The sequence below is a fragment of the Emydura macquarii genome, unplaced genomic scaffold, assembly GCF_026122565.2.
Source record: "Emydura macquarii macquarii isolate MOO-44397 ecotype Brisbane River unplaced genomic scaffold, CSIRO-AGI_Emac_v2 contig_2422, whole genome shotgun sequence".
Taxonomy (NCBI): domain Eukaryota; kingdom Metazoa; phylum Chordata; order Testudines; family Chelidae; genus Emydura; species Emydura macquarii.
Genome location: NW_027132559.1, coordinates 7,961,795 through 7,989,597, shown reverse-complemented (window position 1 = coordinate 7,989,597; position 27,803 = coordinate 7,961,795). Strand labels below are relative to the sequence as shown.

Genomic DNA, 27,803 nt, shown 5'->3' with positions numbered 1-27,803 from the left:
GGGAGCATGGAAGTTGATTTTAGATATTAGATAGTTTTGAAGGGAATGATGCAAAAATCAGGTTAGCTGTAAAAGAGGAGGTAGTTGCAGAAGTTAAGATGAGAGATGATTAGAGATGACCTGTGGTTTAGTAGTAGGGATAGAGAGGAAGAGAATGATATTGGAGAGATGGAGGAAGAACCCAGCAAGATCAAACCTGGATGGCAGTAAGAGGATATGAAGAGAAGAGTCAGTGTTGGTGAGAAAGTGGGCAGAATGTGCAGTTATCAACAATGATAGAGAAGAGCCAACGTTCTCATTTTACTTTAAATTATGGGTTAAAACGTAAGTTTCATTAAGTTTGGGATGTCTGTTTCCCACTCTGATTTTCAGTTAGAGGATATTTATAATATATGCTTTACCAAAGGAGATGGCACACACCTCTCAATGCAGCCCTCTGTGGGTTAACTGTTATTTCATATCTATGCCCAGCATCTGTCAAAGAAGGATCTAGTTACTTCTTCCATCTTCTCACACAAATGAAGCTATTTTAACTGGAAGCAGTTCTGTTCATTTCTGATTCAGCAAGATGCTTAAGCATGTGCCTAACTTAAGCATTCAAGCAGATCTATTGTGATATTAAATCAATTAGATTACTCTCATCCTTAAATTCAGATATGTGCTTAAAAACCTTGCTGAATTGGGCTCTTATATTTATTTGGGGAGGATTACTAGCCTGTATTCCTTGTTAATATTGATGCTGTTCTTTAATTTGTACTCCCATTACGCTTTGATTTCTTTATGGTGGTCTGTGTTGATGCCTAATTTTTGTCACTTCCTAGTGTAAGAAGAAGAAAATAATTCTGTGTGAACAGTACAGCTTTTAGTTTTTTGCATATAGACTTTTATTACACGTAATCCAGACAGTTTGTGTTATCAAAGTAGCAAGCCATAATCTAAATACCATGTTAGTAGTATAATCTTACAGTTAAAGTTGGTGGATGAATAATTCACAGTGACAAATAGTTAAAGACAACTGTTGGTAGGATTTTCAGAAGTGCTCAGGGTTGTACACTGTGCCATTGATTTCTGTGGGAGCAGAGTTACGCAAATCTGGAGTGCTCTGGAAGATCCTGCCCTATGTTAGCGTGAAATGCTCATTGAACAGGGTCGATGACTATACATGTCTAGTGTTTGGATTTCGGTGTTAAATTGATGTAATCACTAGAAGATGTTTACTTAGTGGGGATCAGGGTTGGTACTTTTATATTGTTTACCCCTCCCTCCCAGCAGATTAATAATAACCCTCATCTTCCCTGCTGTTTTGCCCTTCTTCATTTAGGCCCCAATTCAGGAAAAAGGCTTAGGGATGAACTTAAATACATACTTATTTGAGATCGTACTTAAGCATGTTTTGAACTTTAAGCACATGAATAGTTACATTCACTTCATTGGGACTACTCGCATGCTTAAATGAATCAAGGCTCTCAGTGGAATATCCCACTAGTGTCACTGGAGGATTTTTATTGTCTTGAGTAGGGGGAACATGGAAATGGAAAGATTGCTTTTCTTGGTCTTTATTTCACTGATAAAAGTTGCCAGATTGACAGCACAAGAAAATTAGTCTTCTGTTTATTGACATTAGGTTGAGCTTTGGAAACTAAAATGCAAGCTTTCCTAGGCTGTCCCACCAATGTACCTCAATTCTTATCTCAAGGGATCATCTCCAGGGATTAGAAGGAGTTCAGTGTCCATTTTCACCAATTCTTTACCCTCCACATTTATTCTTTTAAATAAGAGGGTGAATTGTAATAGTGATTTTGGTGATATGGGCAGCTCTCCACTACAAACTGGAATGTTTCATCAGCTTGTTTCATATAAGCCATTAAATGGGCATCTGATTTTAATTATTTCTATAGGGTGGTTTATACAGTACAAAGGGTCTACACTGCAATAACAATACTCTGAACTGTCCAGTCTTCTTGCTCTCAAGGTCTTTAAAATCTACACTGATTGAAGCTTTGCATGAATCCCTGGTACCAGTTCAGAATGTAATGAGGATTAATTTTTTTTTCAGTTAATGACTGATTTGGCAATAATTGATGCTCATGAAGTTTTGTAAAGGTCTTCGCACCTTCCTTTTCCTTATCCAATTCCAGTGTCAGAACCTTGTTAAGGGTATGATCCAGAGCCCTTTTGTGGTTTTTCTGAGACTCTTCTGAGGAAGGATGGTCTAGTGGTTAGGGTACTAGTCTGGGACTCAGGGGACCCATGTTCACTTCCCTGCACTGCCACAGACTTCCTGTGCAACTGTTGGCAAGTCACTTAGTGTCTCTGTACCTCAGTTCCCCATCTGTAAAATAATAATAATAGTACTTCCCTACATCACACAAGATGTTCTGAGGATAACTAATGAAAAAGATGGTGATGTGCTATGATATTATGGTAATGGGAGCCAGGTTGGAGAGGGAGGTTTTGCCCTTCTATCTCTTCTCCATCATAGACCTAGAATCTACAGAAAGGCCCTTGAGCTCTGGGGACACCAGCTGAAGGAGTCCTTAGTGAGCTGCCCTTTCCTCCCAACCTCAAGGATCTTCCACAGTGTGAAGGGGGCTCCAGTGAAATGTTATACATCTTCCAGCTACATTAACGTGTCAGCAGAGTTCTTGCAAGGTGGATTGGGAAGACAACATGTATCCTTCTGGCATGCTTCTCCCTTGCGCAGCAAAGTTGGGTGGAAAGTGGGAATGGTGTTTCAGAGACAAGTGAATCTTTCTACTTCCTTCATCAACAGGGTTCATCTGTGCACAGAAAGGATTCACCCCTCACCAAACTCAGGAGAATGTTCTGTTCCCTAGTCAGTAACAGAAACCAACCTGTACAAAGTGAAGGTATCAGAATCTGACTCTCCAAGATTCCAGATCTTTAGAGTTCCTTCCCCCAAAGTTTTTCAGTTCATCTTTAATGATGGGACTAGATCAAGCTCACTGTACATTATCGGAGTACCTTCCCCAGACCTGAAGAAGAGCTTTGTCTCATTCACCAACAGAAGTTGGTCCGATAAAAGATATTACCTTACTGTGATGGGTCCCTCGGGGTACAACCTGGAACTATGGGACCACTGTGCCACCTTAACTCTCCAACCCAGGCTGTCTTTCATAATACTTTGCAAGTGACAAGCAGCAAAAACCCCTCCAGCTGTTATCACTCAGCCACCAGCATGCAGAGGCACACCCAACTAAGTTGCATGAAGGCTGCCCGAGCCACTCATGAGCCATACGTAGGGAAACACCAGCAAATCTCCCAAACTCCCAGGCTTGCACCCCAGAAATATACCATTTTGCACTGCTCAAGACCTTCCTTTGCACAGTGCAAACTTATTAGTTAGTTCGACCCTTCATCAAAGGATAGTGGACATGCACCCGCCCTTGTAATCTGAGCAGATTTCCCAAGTATGTTAGACACACTCACTGGTAAGGATAAAACATTAAAATAAATTTATTAACAACAGAAAGATAGATTTTTAGGTGATTATAAGTGGTAGGCATAAAGGTCAGAGATAGCTATCAAAGAAAATAAAAAGTGAACATGCAGTCTAAATTCTAAACCTTATTAAACTAAGCAGTATTTGAATCAAGCAGTTTTTCTCACTCCACTGGATGTTGCCAGGTAGGTTACAGTTCTTAATACACAGGCTGACTTTCTTTCTCAGCCTGGGACCAATCTCCTCAGTTCAAAGTCTTTGTCTTCCCAGCATTCTTGTTACCTTCAGCATAGGTGGGGAGGAGAGAGGTGGTCTTAGGATGCCACTGTCCCTTATTTTATACCAGTGGTCCTCCACCTATTTACCATTGTGGGATGCATCCAATACTATGGCCCTGAGGATGTCACATGGGCCATAGCTGTGTGCTGATTGGGCCGCAGGTTGAGAACTATACTCTTAGCCCCTGGAAAGAAACTGGCATAGGTATGCTCTGGTGGGCCTTGCTGAGTCATAGAGTTGAGCGTCCTCATTGTGTCGGGCTTGTGCAACTGTCTCTTATTGAATTGTAAATCTCTTGTTCGCCATTCCCCTGCCGGACAATGGTTGTTTAACACCTGCCTAGGTGTGGGTTATTGCCTCTGTTGTCTCTGGAGAACTAGCAATGGGTGACTCCCAAACTCAAACATGTTTCAATAGAAGCCATATAGTGAAATTCACACTAACGATAAACATATTTTGGCTGAACTATAAATTTCAGAAGATTATAATCTTTCATATGGTATTTTACATGGCATGCTTTGTATGAATTATCACAACCATATACAAATGATGAATATGGGGTCTACAGTGTGCCTCTTTGAGGTACAGCATGTCACACTTACCCACCTTGCATTTCTCATCCTGGGACCAAGATGGCTACAACAACATTGCATATGTCATTTAAGAGATTAATCTATTTTTTCTAGGACTAGAATAATTTTTCATTTTAATACCTGCTGCCCCCTCTTCCCTTTCAGTGCTCACAAAATACTTGCTATATAAAACTTAAACCATGGGTGGTGTGCAAGGAGGGCCAGACAAATATCCCAGCATGTCCTCCATCTGTTCCTCTCAACTATATTTCATTCCAAGGCAAGACCATCATTATAGACTCAAATTCACGCTGGTCACAGTCTCAGGCAAATATATTTTCACTCCGCTACCACCTCTAAAAGAAAACAAAACTGCAGAATAATCTGAGTTGAATAAGAAATCTTGTATTGTGGAAACCTTTATATTAAAGAAATGATGCCAATATGACTTAATCTTCTTGTGTGTTTTTGTTTAAATGAAATCCTTGATTTTGTGGCTCGCTGTTGCAGTTGAAAGGAGTTGATTCCACATTTTGAGCTTTGTTAAATTGAGAACTTTGTCTCTGGATGGGCAGTAGTGATTAATTTATATTAAATGGGCAGCAGTAATGTGATTTGAGCATGAAAAGGGCTCACTTCTTTTAAATGAAAAAATACAAGGTTGAAGGAAATAGTTTACATAATCTGTAAACTAGTTAAGCAGCTGAATATTTAAGGAGGTTGAAATTGAAGCTTAGTTGCCCTCTAGGGGTTTTACGTTAATACAGCACATGCTAGGTTTTGGTTTTGGTGTTTTAAAGTAAAGGTATGAGAGATCCTTGAAATACCTACCTTGTGAAGAAGCTGTTCTGGTTTTGGTTTTTTAATAAATAGCTAATCTGGTTCAGCGCCCAGAAGCAGTTAAGTAAAGTCTTATGCTAGATTCTGAATTCATTTCCAGTGGAGAACACATCTATGGTAATTATACTTCCATCAGTGGAGTTACTCCACATTATCCAACTATAAATGAGTGCAGAATATTGCTCTGTTTTCAACCTCTGTTGAGGCCCAACTATTATTTATTTGTATTATGGTAGCACCAAAATGCTTCAACTATGATTGAAGCTCACATAGTAAGAGACGTAATAAGAGAGTTTACCATCTAAATAGACAAGACTGGCAAAGGGTGGGAAGGGAAACAGAGTCACAGAGTTAAAGTGACTTGACCGTGATCAATCAATGGGTCAGTGGCAGTGGAGAACTCTGGTCTCCGGTCTTGTGTGTCTAGTGTCCTATCTGTTAGATACTGCTGTCTCTATAATCCTTCAAAGGTCTGAGAACCCTCAGCTCCCACTGACTCTGAGAATTAAAGGCACTCAGTTTTTCACAAGTTCATGATCTGATTGCTCAACAACCCCATTTCACCCATATTTTTTAGTTCTGTTTTGGGTCATCTTCTCTCCCGTCCATATTTGCCTCTCATCTTTGTCTTTCTGAAACCCAGTTATCAACTCACAGCTACAATCTACCAAAAATTAAGTCTCAGATAGATCTGTAGTGAACTAACGATACCTTATGGTTTCAGAAATCATTATATGGAGAACTTTCTCTGAATCTTACCTCATAGTTTCAACACTGCTAGCTGGCTCCTGTGATTCAACTTGTTAGTGTTCATTTTTGTAGTTTAACTGCAGCACTGACATCATTATGACTGACTTTTCATTGCCAGACTGCTTGGAGAGCAATTCATCAGAGTTGAGCAGTCCTATCTCATTTTTGTCTAGTGTTGAATGTTACTGCTGTGGAAAGAGACATTACCAGACTGCTCTTCTAAAACAAAGCTATACCATCTCTTTGTCTAAATTATAAACATGCAGGTTTTGCTAGTAGATTTCTAATGGGATGCATAGCTAATATTTCAATTATATTCTTTAAATATTAAATATTCAAAATGTTATGTGTTGATGCAAACATTTTTAGCTTTTTCTGTCTCATTACTCTTATGAAAAGATACGTGTTTTTGTGGTGCATTATTTTTTAAAACTATTTGTGTCATTCAAATTAAAAGCTTTGGGGAAAAAACACACTTCAGATAAAGCTTTCAAAAGCCTACTGGAAACAGACATTCAAAGCAAGTTTAGGCACACTCACAATAAATATGCAAGCACTTGTCTCCTTTCCCCTTAATGTGTTTGTATACAGGTCAGGTAATTGTATGTTGTTGTGGGGGTTTAAAGGTGTTGCAGCTGTAGGTCCTGATTCTGCTATTGCCTCCACTGGTATAAATCTCTTAAAATCAGTGGCACTTCACTGGTTTCATATTGATTTGAGATCAGAATCAGGGCCATTGTGCCATGCATTGACATACTGACTCCCAGTCTTTCTGTAATATAGTTCTTTCACAATTAAGACGTTTTCTTCAGCCAAAGGCTTGTTTTCAAACCCTTGTCTTGTCTTGAAGTATTTCAGTTTACTTAATTTTTATACAAGCTTCTAATAACCGATTTTGTTATTATGGAGAAGGTGGTAGCTCCTCTGTAGCTAATTTAAAACCAGGTTTTATTAATAAACCCTATACATATAATCTTTTGGTCTGGTACTAACTGTTTGGTTACCATGTGCACTAATGCTACAGAAGCTGCCATTGATAGACTGTGTGGTGGTATGCCATATAAGCCTGTGCATAGCAGCACAGCCTCAGTCTTCTGTATCTGTCCACCAGTCACATCAAACAACTTCCCTCAGCAACTCCGCTCTGAGCAGGGGACCTTAGGCTGCAGACCCTTGGTTTGTGGTGATAGTCTTGCCTCTTCCTGCTTCTGTCTCTCCCATCCATCCTCACCTGGAAGTTCATACCCAGACTATGACCCTGGCGCTAGTGATTCAGGAAACCCCTGCACCCTGAGCTCAGATGAAACCCCAAATGAGAGGGGACTTGCCCCCCTTATCGGAAGTCTTGCTGACCAGGGAAGATCCTCCTCAAGGTCACCGAGTAGATGAGCTCAAGCCAACTCCTATTTTTACACAAGCTTCTGATAATTAAACTTGTTATGGAGCAGTGGTAACTCCTCCATGGTGAAGTTGGTCACAAGCTTCCATTAATAAAACCCTTGTGGATTTGCCTTGGAAAATTGCTTAGGCCTGAAAATAGCCAGATTTACGCTGAAGGAAAATGTTTCTGAAAAGTCTGAAGAAAAAAAATTAAGGTTTTTTTTAGTGTCCAATAACTCAAAAACATTACACTGGTTTGAAATTTTGGCTTTTGTCTAATGTCATTGTCACTCCATAGATCAGAAATAGCTTGTTATCCCTTCAAAGATTGCATTTGGTTACATCTCCTTGAAGACTCATTAGCAACCATATTTGAAGAAAATATGTGGTAACTAAGCCAAGTGCACTGTGATTACAAATAAGACTTTTTTGGAAGGCTGATGGAACGTACTCAGAGCATTTTTGATTCAGGCACTGATTCAGGAGTGCACTCAAGCATATTGATGTCGGTGGGACTTAAATACATACTTAAAGTTAAGCATGTGCTCTAAAGTGCTTTCCTGAATCAGGATCTGAAAGATTTGTGATGTACTGCTTATATACAGTGCAGTCACACTGAGAATTTTCCACGAGTCTTGTAAAATACTAATCGCTCTTGCTCTCATGCTTTTTTGCCGAAAGATTATTTTCATAACAATTTCAAAGCTACTGGGGGAATTTGGATGTTGGCTTTCAACCATTATTAAGTTGGCCAATATTGTGCATTCTTTTTTAATAGTCTGGCTACTCCAAACTATGTATTTACAATTTTTAAAACTGCACCTTTGTTTTGTGTTTGTAAATGAAAGTATAATTAAAAAACCCACAACCCTCCACCAAAGAAATTCCAAACCAAAAGTACTTTGTTTCAAAAAGCAAAGATGTGATAGTGTAATCACCTAGGACTAAATGTAAAATACCCAACTATTTAAAAACATGGAAATAAACAGTTAAGGAAAGCTTATCATAAATCACACATCTTATGCTGCCCTACATAATCCAACATACACATTCTTTTCAAGTACAGATAAATGCATATTTTATCTCAACATGACAGTTGTAACAAGTACCCAAAATACTCTTCTTTAATGACAAATTTCAGTATGTAAGCACAGCATAGAATGCTTCTGAAAAAGAAACATTAAGATGTATGATCTAGAATCCATCACTCTTACTCCCATTGAGTTGTATCTTACTTCACAAGCACTCCAGCCCACAGCCATATACACTTGTAAAATTAAAGGCTGCTTGTAAATATTTGGCTCTGTATGTTTAGAGCAAGATGGTATGAATAACATGTTATACATCCTGTATTGGGGATGGAGCCATAACCATTCAGGGGAATTCCAGGGGGGACTTGGGATGCCCAATCGCTTCCCCATACACAAGAGGAGTTTGCACCTCTAGGATGGTGCAGCATGCTCCTCAATGGGCCTGATCAACTGCCTGGGTTGCAGTTATGGTCCTGCCTTTTTCATGCAACCCTTCAGGGTGGCTTGTGGCCCCCTGAGCAGAAGGAGGATTGTGTTTGCCCTGTTCCTGCATGGGGGTACGAAGTGGCTGTGGAAGCCTGTTTTCAGCCAGCTACACATCCTCACCCACTGGCCATCCCCTGCACCTGTGCAGTGACACAGGGCACGAGCTGGCTCCAACTGTGGAAGGCTTTTTACTTTATTCAGACAAGAAAGAAATACAGTTTTATATTCTCTGCTTGTTCTATTTAATTTTGAATGGAGATCCTCCCATGGAAAGTACAGCAAATTGATTAAGCAAAGATGAAATAGTCATCTTTAAGCCTCAGCTGCGATAGCTGTACAGATTTCAGGTATATGATTGCCTCTCCAGGAGAATAAATTGGCTGCTTTATCTCCATCTTGTGGTGGAAAGACGTTTTCTCTTCAGATCATGTTCCTGGCTTCTTTCCAGCGTAGCAACTCACTGTGAATCTCTCCTTTTTTACAGACTGACTTTCTTTAGGCAGGGAGTTCAGCTAAGGAATCAGTCACAATGAAGTGATTGTATTTTATCAACTATGTTACACTTGCTTTCAGATGCCTCTCTATGCGTGGGACAGCTTCTCCCAAAGGAGATGGGAAAATCAGTACTGAGGCTACGTTGCACTTCTCAAATCCAATGTCGGTTGTTTATATAGAACCAGGCATTGATGGGCAGTAGCCACGGGGAACTTACATTTGTTCCAGTTCTGCCTCTTCCAGCGCCTGATACTGTAACATTTGATGTCAAGGATTCTTAACATAGGATGGGGAGAAAAATTAAATTAAATCAACACTCTTAAAGGTAGCACTTGTTTGAAGCAATTTGCGCTAATAGACTAAAGGAGACTACATTCATTGCATACTATATATATGCAACCTGGCAAAGCCTGCTCACTTTTTACAGCTATTTTGACCTGAGAAATCTATTTGTAAAGCAGGCATTCTGGAGAGGACAAAAACCCATTAATTAAGGGCAAAGTAAATTACAGGAGACTATGTTCACTTCAAAGAACATCAAGATATTTTTCATAATATTTTTTAAAAGCCTTTCTTCCTGCCTTTAGTGAGCCTTAAAGATTTGACACACAAATCTTTTTTCTTATTGAGGGCATGTTTTGTTTTTGTTTTTTACACTGTTCTTTGCACATGTAGGTGGGGTGGTGGAACTCATGTTTTGTTTTAAATGAGAAAAAAAATATATGATAGCATTTTGTTTTGTGCAAAAACCACATACAGAATGACAAGGACTCTGCAAACAGATAAAAGAGGGAGATCAGGTCAGGTCAAAAGTTGTGCCTGCTAATCCCGATGAGGCACTTTATTATTTGCCTCTTGCCCTCTTTATCACTTCTCCTGCCCCGATTCTCTTTTGCTACTGTTTAAGTTGAAATTCTATTAAAATTGTAGTGCTATTGAGATATAACAGTTATCTTTTGGCAGCACTGAAGGTGCGTGTCTGCCAGGTGTCCCTTGAATAATCAGCTGTAGTCAACAAGTAAATTTCTTACATTTTTAAGGTACAACGTTTTTATAAATCCTTTGTTCTAGCTATTTCATTATTTAGTAAAACATCCCTACTCGTGTTCAATTTTACATTTTGAATTTGAATCAGATTGCTTTTCATTACATTTTGTCTTTTAAATATTTTGCTTTTCTAGACACAAGTGAAACTGGGCTATTCCTTTTCTTTCTTGAGAACTTATTTAAAAAGTTAAGAGCTTTCATGTTTTTCAGCACCTGTGTACTGTGATGGTATGGAACACAGGATAAACATAGTGTGCAAGTAATGTGGGAAAAATAAACATGAATTATTTATTAATATTACAGCAGTAATTATCAGTTGCAGTTATGCTAGGTGCTGTACAAAAACAGTAAAAAGTAGCCATTAGAATTGCCATACTGGATCACACCTTTAATCCATCTTGTTCACTGTTCTATCGATGACAGCAGCAGCCAGCACAGGTTGAATTGGGGGAGATGCAAGTAATGCTGCAGCAGGCAGTTCTGGAATAACCTCCCCCTGCCAAAAGGTTCTTTCTAAACCCCATTAATCTGAAGCCCTTCCTAAATTATTTTTAAAATCCTTACTTCTATAATTGCAGTTATTCTTGTTATCTATATAAATGTCCACTCCTTTTGAATTTCCTTAATTATTGGCCTCAATGATACTTTGTGGCAATCAGTTCCACAGGCTGAATGTGCATTGTCTGAAAACATTTCCTTTCATTGTATTAAAATTTGCTGCCTTCTGGTTTCATTGAATATCCACTTGTTCTTGTCTTATAAGACAGGGAGAACAGAAGTTCACACTGTACCTTCTCTTTGCTATTAATTATTTTGTACATATTTATCTGTCCACTCGTATTCATCTCCACTCTAACATCCTGATCTTTTAAACCTTTCTTATGGAAGTTTTTCCATGCCTCTAATCATTTGAGTCCCTGAAAAGTTTAACATTTGCTCAAACTTTTTGTAAATAGAGAAGTAGAAAAGCAGTTGAATGGTAGTTATTATTTCAGATTTGTTATCTTTTAAGTTAATCTGACTTTTAAAAAAAATAAACTTTATGGACATTATAGTTTTCTTTCATTGTATAGAACAGTGTTTCTTAACCTGGGGTTTTAGAGGGGTCGCAAGTGCAGAGCTGGTATTGGGGGTGGCAAGAAAGGCAATTGCCTGGAGCCACAGGGGCGCCATGAAACTAAATTACATGCCTCAACCCCGTGGGGGTGGGACTCAGGCTTCAGGGGTACAGTAGTTTGGAAAGGTTAAGAACCACTGGTATAGAATGTTCATTATATTGTAATGTCTATCTAAAGGCAACTTGTTTTAAGATCATAGTTAAATTTAAAAAACTCCCTACAGTAAGGCTAAGAGAATTCTCCGAATTGTTTTAAAAAATAAATCTTTTAAAATACCTAATGCTTTTTTATTGGGGGGAAAAAAAACTAAGAGCTGGTCTACACTTAAAACTTATATCGGCATAGCTGCATCTTTCAGGGATCTGAAAAATCCACACTTCTGAGAAACCTAGCTATGACAGTTTAACCCCTAATGCAACTTAGCTCCAGCCTCTTGGGAAGGTGGATTAACTACAGCAACGGGAGACTCCCTCCAGTCACTGTAGTGAATAGCTATGCTATGCCACTGTAGTATTTTAAGTGTAGACATGATCAAAGAATTGTTGTCTTTGCATTTTTAGGAGCTAAAGTAGGGTTTCATTATACCCAGCTATGCTAGAGCCAGTAAGCAGAGGAAGCAGTAAGCAGAGGAAGCAAAAAATAACCAATCCTATTCCCAGAGCTATGCTGATATTACATAGATGATACTGGTAAGCAAACAGGGAAGTAAAGAAGAGATGCCATGTTGACTTATGTCTCTTATGAAGTACAAGACAAAGAAACAAAAGCCTCTTAGTATGCTTGAAGACAGCAGGTGGCCTCAATGGCATGTCAAAAGAGCTTTGAATTCTTACTTGGAAATGACCATTCAAAACCAAGAACAATCTGTATCAGCACAGAGGTTTTCCAAATAACCCAAATACAATTCTGCATACAACCTTGCTATGAGCTTTTAGTATAACGCTACCAGATGGACATTAGAGCCCTGTCTGTAGCTGGTCTCTGAGATTCATAAGGCCACCGTTAGAGTTCAGTTTACTTCTTTACTCAACACTGTTCTCTCAGATGTTCAGGCAAATGCCAGGAGGGCTGTCTTTTATTCTTTATTTAGTTAATTTCTCAGCCCTCCTTCTGGTGGTTACTACTGCTGCTAATCTCCTATGGTGGGGTTTCACAGAGGCAATTATATGAGAAAGTTTGTTTATCAGTAACTGAAGTATTGTGCAAATATTGTCTCTGCAGATCCATATGGGTTGTCTTCTCCTTGCTTCTTTGGCATTGCATAGATACTTTAAAGATCAGGCAGGGAGGAAGTGAGAATGATTATACAGGCAGGATGTTCTAGAGCTTTGAGTATATCTTTGAGGCCCACAGCCTAGCAGGGTTCGAAAAAGGATTAGACGTTTGTATGGATAAGGATTTAAAATAGCCAAGGACTAGATCCTCAACTGATGTAAATCGACATAATTCTATTACCATTAGTGGAGATATGCCAGTTTACGTCACCTGAGGATGTGTCCCCAGGTTTTAGATGAGAGAGAGAACTTCATGCATCAGGGCATAAGCCAAGCGTCTATCAGATGAGTGTTAAGAAGAAACTTCCCCTGAGGAGTAGTTATTCCATAGGTGCCTACTACAGGGTTTCTTGCATCTTCCTCTGAAACAGCTGTTACTAGCTGCTGATGGAAACAAGATATTGGACTAAATGGATTATTGGTCTGATCCATTATGGCAGCATCTATGTCCCTAACAATTAAACTACTTCAGATAGGTTCCAGAATTTTGGTGCATGCAGTTGTTACACTCTGGATGTGGAGAGGCAATCTAATTCAGAAGATTCCAGCAACTTTCCTCTACACACTGAGATTTAAGCCTGGTTTTCGCTCTAACCGTTTTCCATGACCATGTTTCCCTTTCAGCCATGAGATGTAATTTTTTTCAACATTTCATACTGGAGAATAAGAGAGATTCTCCAACTTATTGTAGGATCCACTGATCATGTTGTCACTTAAAGAGGTGGCTGCCATTCCATGCTGAGAGAACACTATTGGGATAGGGAAAGTTGCTTTTGACATGGTGAATAACCCCCCCCCTTAAAGGATCGGTTTTCCCCTCTGCCACTCCTGGGGAGAGTGCTATGCTCTAGTTGTCTGCTGGCTGCCACCCCCAGTTTGGAGGTGGTTTTGGTCTACAGCTTAGGGTACTTTGAGAGGAAGAGCATTATATAAATATAATATTATTAGTGTGTTATAACAGATGAACGTTTGTGAAGGCAAATAAAATATTTGATCTGATAACAGAGAGATTCATTTTAAAGAGTCAGGGTTTATTTTATGTCAATTTTGTTTGCCCTATACAAGATGTATTTAATTACTTCATTCCATCTCTCTGTATTAAAATTAATCTTATTCATATATATGTTGGTGCTCAAATTAGAATAATTCTTTAATCAACTGCGTTATGCATGCCATAGTAGACTAGAATAGGAAAGCCACTCTTGGCATACTGAGATGCATATATTTTATTTGTTATTGTAATTTAAAAGTAAAATCAGAAATATTGATTTCTACTTGACTGGAGAGATGATTTAGTTTGAATATCAGTCTGATCTTAATCAGGTGAGAATTAATTGAGTTGGAGGTATTAGATATTCAGTGATGTTAACTGAACCATGATCAATCTACAGAGAAGCTTTCTTTTGTACTGTGTTAGAAATATCAAATAGCTCATGCACTACAATGTAAAAACAATCTTTTCATGTTCATCTTGCTGCCTTCTTGGCTCATTAAATGCACCAGTAAATCCATTCTATGCACACAAAGTGATCTTCAAAGTAACAAGCTAATAGAAAATTAAAAGTATAACTGTCATAAAATAAATATTGATATTATAAAATATGGTATCGTTTTAATACCTTCTACACATTTTACAAACATGAGATTTAAAGCTCTGTCTGTGTACTCTTCTAAATATGAGCTAGATTCTGCTGCTGCTGTTTTTTCTAAACACCATAGTTGCTTTGATGCTTTTCCTCTGTGGGTAGTGCTAAGAGAATGATTCAAATCTTAGAAAAATGTACTTTCTTTTATTTATTTATTTGTTTGTTTGTCTATTTACCTCCCCCCTCCCCAAAAAGGAGAGAACATTAAACCTGGTCTGGATCATGATATAGGCTTTTTTTATTTTAAGAGTGTGATAGCGGTATCATAAGTGTTGAGAAAATATAAATGGTGCGATAACACCTCTATAGGACTTGATCTTAAGTAGTAAAATTGTAAAGTCTTTAAATAAACTACAGCCAGAGCTGAGGATCGATTGACCTTGATAATAGGGAATACTTCATATATTGAATGGATATTAAAAATGGGTGTACAATAATTGCTGTGATTGAGATATATTAGTTAATTTGCTTTCACAGCACATTGACAATGCAAAGTGCTAGGTAAGTGCGAAGTAGTAGTAGTATAACAGTTTATTAGCAAGATATTTTTATACGTTCATTGTCATGAATATGCAAAATAATAAATTTTCCAGACACACGCCTTAATGTAACTTTTCATAATGCCAGAACACTAAGAATAAAACTTGTTGTTTGCGTATTTCTATATTGGCATAGTATTTCCATGCATCTTGTTGTCCAGACATGATAAACTGTAATATTAAAATAGATAATCTGCTTAATATTCACTGTCTTTGTACATGGGAGCTCTTCAATCCATAATATTATTCAATCATGAACACTAAAAATAAAGAAAGCAACAGTGCTCATCATAAACTTATTTTTAGCTTTGAGTAGCCTTCTCTATTTAAAGCCAGAGAATGCTACTCTTCTGTGATTAATTTTCAAATTACTTTTTGGGGGAAAGAATGCTTGAACAATTTTTTTTTTTACTGTTAAAAGACCTTCCGTTATGTACCTTTAACAGAAACGTTCATAAACTACTACAAAGTGAACATTTAAAAATAAATTCAAAACCAATATTAGAACATCACTTTGTATATGAAGTCATGGGAAAATCTGTCTACTCCTGAATATTATAGGACAGATAGAATAATTAAAAGAAAATGCAAATAGTTTCTTATTTTCCACACTGTGCAGTTGACATTATCTGCTGTGTTGTTTGTGTATCTGCCATCAGTCAGTAAAAGCAGAGAAATACGTGTGACAGCAAGATAATCACGTAAAATCAACCTTTGCCCTGTTTAAAGATTTTTGGGCAGATCCTCATCTAGTGTAATGGAACTATGGCAGTTTACATCAGATATGGATCTGCCCCTTTAAATTGAAGTCAAGGCAATTCTTCCTCTTAGAATAGAGCACTCCTTCAAGTTCAGATTTTTTCTATATCATCAAACTAAAAAATTCTATGTATTCAAACTTCATAATGTATTTTGTTAATATGTTGTTTGTCTCACTGAATGTGACCTTTTCTAAATGGAAATAAATGTTTGTAATTCAAATCTGTGTGTTATGTAACACTCACCCCCTCCCAATCCACCCACATCCATAGTGTTTTAGTATGAATTTTTGCTTCATCTAGCAAGAAACAAAGGCCTTTATTTACTGGGGCCCAAAGTTAAGGAAATATGTTCACATTTTTTTTTAAATGTGGTTCCATTAAAGTCAGTTTCTAACATGAATTCCAAACTATGCTACAGCACTATTTTTTAGCAGTTTGATAGTTTGATCCTATGTTAGTTGTCTCAGTAGCATTGGCAATCAGTTTAGTTGGAACCTTTTTTAAACAGCGTTAAACCATATTTTAAGGATTGTGGAGATGGGACCGAAGAGTTTCATGATTATGTTAATTTTCCATGATATGTTATATACAATTGTGGAGACAAAATTGCATAGTGGCGTCCGCAGCGCCATGAGTACCACACCCCGCCACGCGGATAAAGAAGCAGCCTGGAGAGGGTTGACTCAGCGGCACGAACCGCATGACCCACACGTATCTACCACCTTATAAGGGATGGAGCGACCTCACCTTGCCGGTGCGTGGTCAGCAACTGCCCAGGCAAATTGTAAGCACCTGGTTGGCTGAAAGCTAAGGCATGACCTTAAAAGGTCATGCAGCAAATAACAGCCAATGTTACCCGTGGGAAACTATAAAAGTTTAAAGTCAGGTAGCGGAGGCCAGAGAGGAATTGGATTTACCCGGCACCCCGCAAATCTCCTGGTCGTGTTGGATCAACGGGCTGACGCATCTTCCCCGGCCCGCTTCACTGTGAACTGATCACTCGGAGCGGCTCTCTCCCGTCTGCAGGATTTAAAGCAAACGGCAAACTGAATTTGGCCAACATGGTATATTTTTCATGGTGTTTGTGAGTATTGAGTAACTGTTTTCTGTTGTGTTTGTACTGTAACTCCTTCGGGGAGCTCCAAACCGGGCACCCTAGTGTCACACGCTGGCAGCCATACGTTGATCCGGAGAGATCACGAACGCAGAAGTCTTGGGTGGCGCACTTTGTCCTTTCGCGCACGGAGTTCCCCTACCTTTTGCTGTCATTGTTTATTATAGAATAAAAAGTTTGATTAAGCGAAACTCGAGAATCATCACTGCTTCGCTGACCCCCCGTATCCCAAACCGAACCTATCTGAGAGTTTTTCTCTCCATTCTAACAATAATGTTCAGTACTTCGATCTTTTTTTACCTGTTTCAAGCTCTTTTCTCTCACATTACCTTGACAGATCAATGATCTTTTGAAAAATAATTCAATAGGTAGGTGATTCTGTTACATGCCACTTGTCAACTATTCACAGAAAGCATTTCTTCTCTATTGGTAGTAATATAAGCTTACAACTAAAACTCGCTTGTATTCAGTTATTACATTTACTGTGTATCAGAACTGTTTAGTGTACTTATGCATACTGCAACAATATGTAACCCCATCCTTTCATTTTGATGTAGCATTGAAGAAACTGATGCAATACAAAATTTAAAATGATAGTTGCACATACTTTATTTCCTACCCTTTATTGTCAGACCAGTCCAAACCCTTTCAAGTACCAAATCTGTCAACACAGAAATGCAATACAGTATATTAGCAAACCACATAAATAATAGTCCAGCTTCTTTTATAATTTGTTACTAAAAATAATTATACTCTATACAGTTAAACAGAATGTGTATGTTGTGTGCTAAAACGCACAGATATTTTGGATAGAAATTTATATTTGGTATGCATTTTTTTCTGGCTGAACTTTGATCTTAGTGAAAAGCCTGTCCCTACCCTTCTGAAATAAAAGTACTTGCACTATATACTATGACTATCCATATTGTAATATATTTTCATTCTCTCTCAAGTAAACCAGCACACTGAGGACATCTAGAATGGTGTACTAGGTTATCTATTTTTAAAACTGTAAGCGAAACAAAATGTTTTAATAATCAGTTAAAATGCTGATTTGTTTCAGTGAAATATAATTGTTGTCTAATAAGTGTAAAAATGAAAGAAGGGAATCAGGAAGTATATTAAATTGGACAGTACATTTATCCTAGCATTTGAGATCATATCTCGGTGTGATGAGGGCCCAGATCTGAGATTCAGAATGAGATGTACATGAGAAATGTGTCTAAAGCTTTAGTTAATTTGGGTTTAATTTCTTTACAATAAAAATAAGATAAATCAGTTTTGTCTGAAATGGAAGGAGGTAGTAAGTTGGTGTTGAAAGTGAGGGATGGCCATTGTACATGTGATGAAGAATTTCTGAGAGGTACTTTTAAGAGAAAAGACCTGTTATTCTCCTATGGCTTCACTACTTGTGAGTCGGAGATGCTATCTTTAGATAGATATCAGTAAAACTGGAGTGGTTACAGTTTTAGTAACTCGATTGGCATGATAAAACAAATGCTACCTCAAAGTGTCTTTGCCAAGGATAGGGTATCACACTAGAAATGGAGTTTTATATCACATTTAACAATATTCTGTTTCCGATTTAGGAGGAAGTAGGAGATTCCTTCCAAGGCTGTCCCATAGTCACTCACACTTTGCTTGTCCCTCAAAACAAAATCTTATTTCTGGAGCCATTACCTGCAGCAACAGAGCCTACAATATCTCCCTACTTTCCCCTTTGAAGGGACCAGACTTGTTTTCCACCTTCCTCCCTGAGAAATTCTCTAAGTGGGCCCCTCCTTCACAGGTTCTCTCCTCCCTCACTTTCTCTAAAGAGCATTCTGCTGCCTCACTGCCAAAGAAAATCTTTCCTCCTTTTCCTTCACCTGGGAAGCAGAACCCCTCAAGGAGGACAATGATTTGGAGTCCTTTGGACTCATAGGTTCCCCCCAACCTGGCCAGCTTGTCCTGGATACGGGAGTTCAGAAGATCCTAGTCCCCATTCACACTCTGAGGGCCCACACAGGAAACCTAAAATGTTCACATCTGTGCTCTCCTCCCATTAGATTAATTCCTGAATCTGGTTTGTCTGTGCCTCAGCAAGACTCTGTAGTTTGATCAGTTTAAATCATGTGCCACAGGGGTTTAAACTGATCAGGCTATGCAGGCTTGATGAGCATAGGTAAACCAGACAGTTGCCTCTTGGACTAAGAGAAGAGGACTCCAATGGCCAAGCTCTGCAGAGCAGCTGTCTGCAACTCTATCTACATCTTCAAGTTCCACTGGATCTACCCTCATTAGTGGGTGTAGCATTTAAATATAGAGCCTTCCAGTTGTTCTGCCGCACTCCTGCCTGCTTTCCTAGGAAGAAGGACCCATTGTCCTGTCAACAAGGCACCCTCTTTTCCTACCGCTGTCTATCACTTGTGCCCAGCTAGCTAATCATTGATGTCCTGTTCTCTCTCTCTCTGGGCTGCTACTGCCAGCCAAATCCATCATCCACACGGGGGAGGGAAGCCACAGACAAACAACATTTCATACCTGCTAATTGGCTTTCTTTGGGTTAGTGAGCCAGGGTGGACATCCGCCCTGGCTGACCTTTGGGATGACGAGCTGGGCAAAGAGTGATTAGTGTAGAGTACTAGTGTCAGCCAACCAGGTTTGTTTGACAGCTTGGAAATCATTAACTGGGGATTCCGGAAATAAAGGGTGAAATCCTGCTCCATTGAGGTTAATGGAAGCTTTACAATAGACTTCAGTGTGGCCAGGATTGCACCCAGAGTGCCTGAAATGGGAGAAGTATGCTTGCTCCTGGTCCTTTGATGCCTGACTGATGTCCATAAGAGAGTAAGCGCTCATTACCTACACTGGTTCATAAAGCCACACAAAACCAATTGGCAGGTTTTAAAAAATGCTTTATTGTACCAACAAAAAAGTCAAATGTCTGTCTTTATTTCCATACTCTGATGCCTCCCATCACAGAGCTGAGATCATTATTGAAAGAGCAACTGTTCTTCACTCCCCATGTAATATCAAGAAACAAGCTGCAGTCTGTTGAATGTAAAAGGTTAGACCCCTGGAGTTACAATATACATTGGTAGCTGTTAATAAAATATGAAAATATTAAACTGAGTTTAATCAGATCATACATATTTACTTTTTTTGAGGTAGCCCATAATGTATCTTATCAGTCTGCAGTATGAAAACAGCTAGAACCAGAAAATTGGGTTGACAGCTAAATCTAATATCTATTTCTGTAGATTTTAATTTGAGATTACATCTGAAAACACTGCACTCAATTTGTGTGGTTATTCCCCAAATTAGACATTTAACAATGGAATTTTTGATATTCTGCATTTAGAGATCATAAGATATTTCATGAAATATTATAAAATGGAATAGAACTAAAATTAAAACAATGCTCTCCTGGCTCTTGGAAAGCTGCTGGTAAATATTTCTAACTAAATTGATCTTGCACTGTAGTTAGTCCCTTACACCATTATCAGAGGGATTTTAAAGTGCTAGAAATTCAAGGAGAGAGGAGTAATTAAGTAGTGTGTGCTCATGCGGGGATGTCTAATATGCTCTAACCTGCTCCGTTTTTTCCTTCTGTGTTAAGTGTCAGCAACATTAAAGCTATATAGCTTGAAGCAGTTTTATCACTTTGTAATGATGCTTTCTATTTGCATGGCCCTATACCACAAGCAGGGCTGTCTGTAGCTAGGGAATGCTTGCTATGCAGTTCCATTTTTGTTCACTGGGACATCACGCCTTTAACCAATCCAGACTGGTGAGCTAACAAGTGAGAGGGACCTCCTGGTGGCTCCAGCCCTTTTTTTTTTTTTTTTTTTTTTAAACTTCACAGCTTCCAGAAGGACTGATTATTACAAGAAAGCAGCACAGCACTTAGGCATGAGCCTATGGGGACTAGAAATCAAAGGGTTCTCTAGATAAGTCTTAAGCTTTAGGAGGCCTTTAATGAGAGAACCACATTTTATTTTTTTATACAGATGATACTGTACCATTGATATGAAATGGTGACATAGGGCCACACTGTAAAAATACTCCAAGAAATAACAAAAAAAGCTATACATTTTAATTCAGTAATAACATTACCTAAAAAAGAAGCTAAATAAATACCTTGATGCTGTTACAGCATATTTTGCATATCTTATATTGCTCTGATTTTCCTAATAACACCATTTTATAATACATGTAGGTTCAACCGTTCAAAAGCATCCTCTAAACTGTGTTTGTTTTTGTGAACTCTAAGTTTTTTCAACTTGCTAAAATTGAAACTAGTGTACATATATCAACTAGTTTGGCATTTTAAGTACTCACTTTCTGCATGAAAATGTTCACTTGGGCATTGGCACCTTCTTTTCACTAAAATCCCAGTTTAAAATACACTTATTTTGGAAAGCTTTCCAGTGTTCATTCACCCTTAAAAAGTGCAGTATATCAATATATATATATATAGCCTGCACTGCCTTGAGATTTGACCATCTTCTGGTGATATTGGTAATTATACATCTGAACAATATTGTTCATGTAACTTCCTTAGACATGAATATTTCCCCAACTCACAGGGAGAATTTGATGAAATGAGTACTGTATAGGCAGAATAAGTAGTGATTTGCATACACACTTCTCAGTTTTGCCCACGCAGAAGTTTGCCCCTGGAAAACTACAAAATAGCATGTGACATTTTAGAAACCACTCTGAGGCCCTTTAGAAAATTGCCCCAAAATGGTCAGAGTAGGCAGTGCATCATTCCTGTATTTTTCATTCATAGGTCTTTTGTAAAGAGAAAGAAAATGTTGTAAAGCTTGACCTCTTATCTCAAGATGAGCCTGTAACAAGGCTCCCATCAATATTTGGGGGGACTTTAGATAGATTCTCTGCTTTCCTGCGAATTGGAAACGTCAGTATAAAAACTAGCCTGCTCAGACGGCTTGACACAATCTAACTGGCAGCCCTCTCCCTCTTTAGGAAGTTGTGTATAGTCAGTTTATCATGTGTTCAGGCTTCAATGGGATCAGGATCAAACCCACAGTCAGCCTCCTCTCGAGCAAAATAGCAAGATTTTGCCGTACTACTTTTGTTTGTGGAGACTTGTCTCCCTATATTTACTCCTTGCGTACCAGTATCATCATCATCAGTAAGTTAATGTGAAACACTGGAAATAGTGTCACAGCAAACATAGAGGGCCAAATTTTTAAGGTGTTACATTGGGGATCCGCATACAAATGTACACCTATATGAAAAATGTGCTTAATGCGATTATGCATGCAAATAGAGAGAGATGCAGCTACATTTGCACATACAGTCAATGACTTGAACCTGGATCTAGCCTTGAGCTCCCTTCTGTATTAACTTGTCCTCTAACATCACTCTACTAAGAAAAGTACCTTTATGTACATTAAACTTGAAAATGTATTTGATCCAGTGACTTGCTACTGTGTAACTATTTCACATGGATCACCATATGCAAAAAAGCATGAGTGAACACAGTGTACAGATGTGGAGGAGAAACATGCAAAATCAGAGCAACAACATAAGAATGGCCATATGGGGTCAGATGAATGATCCATCTAGCCTAGTAATCCAGTCTTCCAAGAGCGGCGAATGCCAAATGCTTCAAAGGGAATCAACAGAACAGGGCAATTATCAGGTGATCGATCCCCTGTCCATTCCCAGCATCTGGCAGTCAGAGTGTTAGGGACCCCCCAGAGCATAGGGTTGCATCCCTGACCATCTTGGATAATAGCCATAGATGAATGTATCCTCCAGGAAATGATCTAATTCTTTTTTGAACCTGGTTATAGTTTTGGCCTTCACAACATCCTCTGGCAACAAGTTCCACAGGTTGACTGTGTTGTGTGAAGAAGTACCACCTTTGGTTTGTTTTTAATCTGCTCCCTATTAATTTAATTGGGTGACCCCTGGTTCTGGTTTTATCTGAAAGGGTAAATAACACTTTTTCAACACCATTCATGATTTTATAGACCTCTGTCATATCCCTCCTTAGTCATTTCTTTTCCAAGCTGAACAGTCTCAGTCTTTTTCATCTCTCCTCATATGGAAGCTGTTCCATACCCTTAATTATTTTTGTTGCCCTTCTTGATACCTTTTCCATTTCTAATACATTTTTTTTTTGAGATGAGGTAAACAGAATTGCATGCAGTATTCCAGGTGTGGGCATACCATGGATTTATGTAATGGCATTATGTTATTTACTGTTTGTTATCTTATTACCCTTTTCTAATGGTCCCTAACATTGTTAGCTTTTTTGACTGCTGTGACACATAGAGCGGATGTTTTCAGAGAACTATCTATAGTGACTCCAAGATTTCTTTCTTGAGTGGTAACAGTTAATTTAGACCCCATCATTTTGTATGTATAGTTGGGATTATGTTTTCCCATATGCATTACTTTGCATTTATCAACAAAAGAGTGTATTTCCAGTTTTCAAATGACCTAATTTAATTTATCCTTTGTCGTGTTTAGGTTTGATAGATTTTGCTGTTAATGAATTAGCAGGATATATGTTATATTCTTAAACAGCTTTAATAAAGGAGGGTATTTTAAAGTGTCCTAAGCTCATATTGGCATGAAATAACTGTTCTGAAAAATCAGTTTATCATTTATATTCACTAAAATAACTGTACACATTTGGCTGGCCTTTAAAAATACATCTCATTGTTGAGCATAAATAAAAATACAGCTTAACAATGACTTTTATTTTTCCAGTTGTTGTAGCTTTCTGTTTTAGCATTTAAAAAAACCCACCTCTTGTTAACAACAAATTATTAGGCTAATCATAAGTACTTTAAAGCAAATGCCAATTACTGGTAACATCTTTTCTATCAAATTCTTTAGATTTTTTGTAAAGTACTTGAATATAAAGAAAATAAATTACACTCTATTTAGAGTAATCAATTAGTAGAAAACTAGTTAGAGTGCATTTTTAAATATATTTACTAAATTTATTAAATATATTTAAAATATTAAATATTGATATTTAAAGAACCTCATACATTTCATTTTTAGTTTGTGTTATACAAAATAAGACACTTCTCTTAAGGCTGGGTGGCTCCTTTCACTTCTTTAAACAGCTGGAACTGAGGTCCATCACCTCTCTCCTGGGCAGGTGTGCCTACTCTGTGTCCTCCCCTCCACGAGACACCCCTGAGAGTGATCAGTGGGATTTGGGGATAGGAAGTACTGCAGTAGATCACATAGTCTCCTTGGCATTACCCCCTGCTGATCCTTTGGATTTTAAAAAGGAAATGCATTCGGGAGTCAATGCTGCTAAAGGCTACTGCACAGCCCACAGAAGATGCAGCTAGTTTTGGTAGGGCTCCTTTGAGCTGTGCTCCTGCAGAGGAGTAGAATCAGCAAAGTAGCATATTTTCTCCATGAAACTAGTGGTTTCCTTCTTCGTGCAGCCCCAGGAGCTAGAAGGGTGGGAGACCGTTTGTTCCCAGATCCCCTAGGACCTGTCACCCAAAGGAGGGGGGGGGGGAGGGAGATTGCTTGGAAACTCCATGGCGTAAACCTCATCTCAGTGTTTCCCAGCTCCTCTCCAAGGGCTCTTTCACAAGAAAAAATTATCCAGCCAGCGGTGTTTACTTGGTTTAGTAATTACTGTCATTACTACACTAGTTTATATTAATTATTATGCTTAACAAATTTTGGAAGCCCTAGTCATACAAGAAACACAGCATTAACAGTCCTAACTTTTATTTAACACTTAACACTAATGGAGTCATTGATTTAGTGTTTTTAACATACACAAGCTATTTCACCACAGTAACATCGACATCAGTATGAAAGGCAGAGAGAGGAGTTTTAAATGGGATTTCTCACAAAATATACAGCTTCAGAAATTGGTTGGCAGTATTAACAACATCACTCTATATGAGTGTGTTAATGTGTTATATAATATGAAGGAAGATCCTAATTAAAATCTTGTTGCTAAACAAGTGAGAAAGACCTTACAAACAGCTTGAGGCTCCAGGCCAGCCAAGGTTAGGCTTGAAGATCAGATTTGGTCAGTGAGTGAGAAAATGTTTATAATGTGGCTTATTGTGTGTGTGTGTCTCTCTCTCTCTCCTACACACACAAATATCTATCAGGTCAATATAACATATTACATTTTCTGGATATATTTTATATGGCTGGGGAGTGAGCCATATCATTTAGACATTAGATAATACCAGAATAGATACATCTGCATTGCATTTGATCCATTTAAAGTATTAGTTGGTTACTAAAGGTCTTTCACTGTCATTCAGGCTGAACGTTTGTGAGGTCTGCATTTGGCAGAGGACCCCCGAGCTCAAAACAAGGTGTTTGCTCAAAAAACACCCTGGCAAAGCAGAACTTAGTGTCCTCAAAATGTGTAATTTGGAATAAATAGTCGTCTCACTTTCAGCAGTAAAATTCAAGTGTAGCCATTGAAATAAACAGCATTAAACTGGTATACAACTGGTTTGAGAGGCGAATCAGGATTTAGTTATTTATTATCCACATCAAAGGTAAGTTAGCTAGGGTATGTCTACACTGCACACTAAGCGCAGACGCTGACTCAGGTTTGAGCCTAAGCCCACCTTCTGTCCACACACATGCACACACATCAGTTTGCCTTGGAGCAGCAAGCACTCAGAACCTAGATCCTAGAATGCTGCTCATGGGGTGGATCAGAGCTTGAGTCCCACTCTGACTTGGAGTGGGAGTCCCAACCCCTGTTTTTTTGTAGTGTGGACGCAGCTCACATCACAGAGTTGAGTCAGAAGATCTTCACAGCACAGCATGGATGTGTTAGCACAGCTGCGAGGCTTGTGTCCAGCAATTATAAACCCAGTGTGGATGCTCAAGCACAGGCTTGGAAACACCAAGTCCAAGGGCACGTGCCCTGCAGATCCAGGTTTACAATGCAGCATAGACATACCCATAGTCATACAATGTATGTGCTTGCTTTTGCAACAGCTAAAATAATAGTAATTTTCTGACAGTTTTTAAGGTGCTCAACTAAGAGCGATGAGAAGCCTTGACATCTGCCAGATTTCAGTTGTCTCTTAAAAAATTCATGAAGTTCTTCGCTGACCTAAGTGTAATGCTTAGATATATTGAACTTACAAAAGTTCCAAGCTTGCCATAATGCCAGAAATATTTGGGGGTCAGATTACATTGTAAAATAATATATTGTACTTGCGTTAGTTAATATTGATCCATAGTAAAAATATCTAAACTATCCATTTTTTTTATTGCAGCTTTTACTAAATGCTGCCACGAGACTGGCTTTCTTATGGTGGTGAAGTGTCGAAAGGAAAATGCAGCATTGAAAGAATGTCTAACTGCCTAGTAAGTCAACATGAGACTTTAAATATAAAATATATGTATATTGTGTGGTAAAGTCAGGTCAGATGGCTACAAAGGGGTATACCAGGGCCGGAATGTGAGCCCTAGAATGCTAAAGGTCCTTTTCCCTGCAGGCAGAGGAGAGGTTACTTCAGGTCAATTAGGGACACCTGGACCCAATTAAGGGCTACTCCAGGTGTACTTAAACCCTGCCTTCCCTTAAGGGTAGGGGGGAAACAAAGGAGAAGGGGAGAGAGAGGAGCTGCCAGCAGGTTTTGGTAGCTGCGGGAAAGACTCCCCCCAACTAGGAGATAGTGCTTCTCTGCAGCCGGAGAATCAAAGAAGGAAGGACCAGTGTTTCTCCAATCCTCCAGGGCTTTACTACCACCTCTACAGCCCTGAGAAGGAGCCACAGCAAGGTACCTCCCTGGGTCATATTCATGGACTGAGACTATCCTCTCCTTCCCCGTGAGGTTGAAGGACACTCCACAGGCCTGAAATAAGGCCTGCACCAAATGCTCCATGTGAGAGGTGCTGCAGGGAAGAGAGAAAAGACTTGACCAGGTGGAGGCAGAGTTACCTCAGGCCCCACTGCCAGAGGAGACTGCTGCCAATAGGCAAGACCAAGGGGGGTTGCTATACTACAATTGTTACAGTCATGATGCCACTGAGAAACTGATTAAAAAAAACAAGTCCTGTAGGTAATGCCTGAGTTCATTATGTAGTTTCACAGTGGTCTCAGAAAAGGCACGACGTATCTTCAGCCAATTCCAGAAGTGAATAGAGATGCTAAACCTCTTCAGGCAAGTTTGTGAGGTCTCATGACTTGGGTCCTCCATTGCTGAATCTATGTTGGGGTATTTTCTGGAGGAAAGCAATTCTGTCTTCAGCTTCATGGATCAGGAGAAGTAAGGCCTCTTGGGCTTTTACACTAGCGTTTTTTCTTAAAACTTTCCCAAAGTTTTGAACACTGGTGCAGCTCTGCTGGTGGTAGCACTATATTAGGCAAAGTGCTGGTAGATACTAATATTCTACCATGGTGTCAAAGAGACCTGCACTGAAATCTCATTTCTCTTTTTTTGAAGCTCTGGCTTGTCCACTGAATGTGATCAATGACTCTGGAAATTTCTTTAGTCCGTCTCTCATACTCTATTAGGTGTCCGTACCTGCAGCCAGGCTGTTTTGAGGAATAATTATGTAACTCTAGGGTCAAAAATCTGAAACTGAAGGAAAGAAATACATTAACATCATTACCGAAAACTATAGCAATTACTCTGTTGGGATTCAGAATAGTCAGTGCTGCTTCATAACAACTTCAAATTATAGGTATGTGTTGCCAGGCACAAATTAACAGCACTGTTTATGTAGTGAAAGATTGCATTACTGTAAATATTAATCTGTATTTTAATTGTGGACTTTCTTATGGAAGTTGTGTAAAATAAACCTTGATAACTACCTTCAGAGATGTGTGTATATATATATCTGTGTAAGCACTTCATTTCCTGAGTCTCTGTGTAGAGCTCTGATCTGAGAGTTGGGTGTATAGTGGGTGTTCTACAGTAGGAACCAGTATAGAACAAATGTGAAATTCATCTTATTGCTAAATTGTAAGTGATATTTCTAAAAATTAAAGTAAGGTGAATTGGAAAAGTTAGTCTTC

General features: G+C 38.7%; 1 protein-coding gene across 2 annotated transcripts in view; it reads left to right on the top strand.

Annotated features, from left to right (window-relative positions):
• Window positions 1-27,803, top strand: part of CMC1 (C-X9-C motif containing 1) — a 55,893-nt gene that overhangs the window by 25,920 nt on the left and 2,170 nt on the right. The window contains exon 3 of one of the 2 annotated variants that reach the window (XM_067561877.1): window positions 26,056-26,146. In XM_067561877.1, coding sequence (XP_067417978.1) covers window positions 26,056-26,146 — 91 coding nt within the window. Of the gene's footprint in view, window positions 1-26,050; window positions 26,147-27,803 lie in introns of both variants that reach the window. The other variant, XM_067561876.1, reaches the window with a different exon arrangement.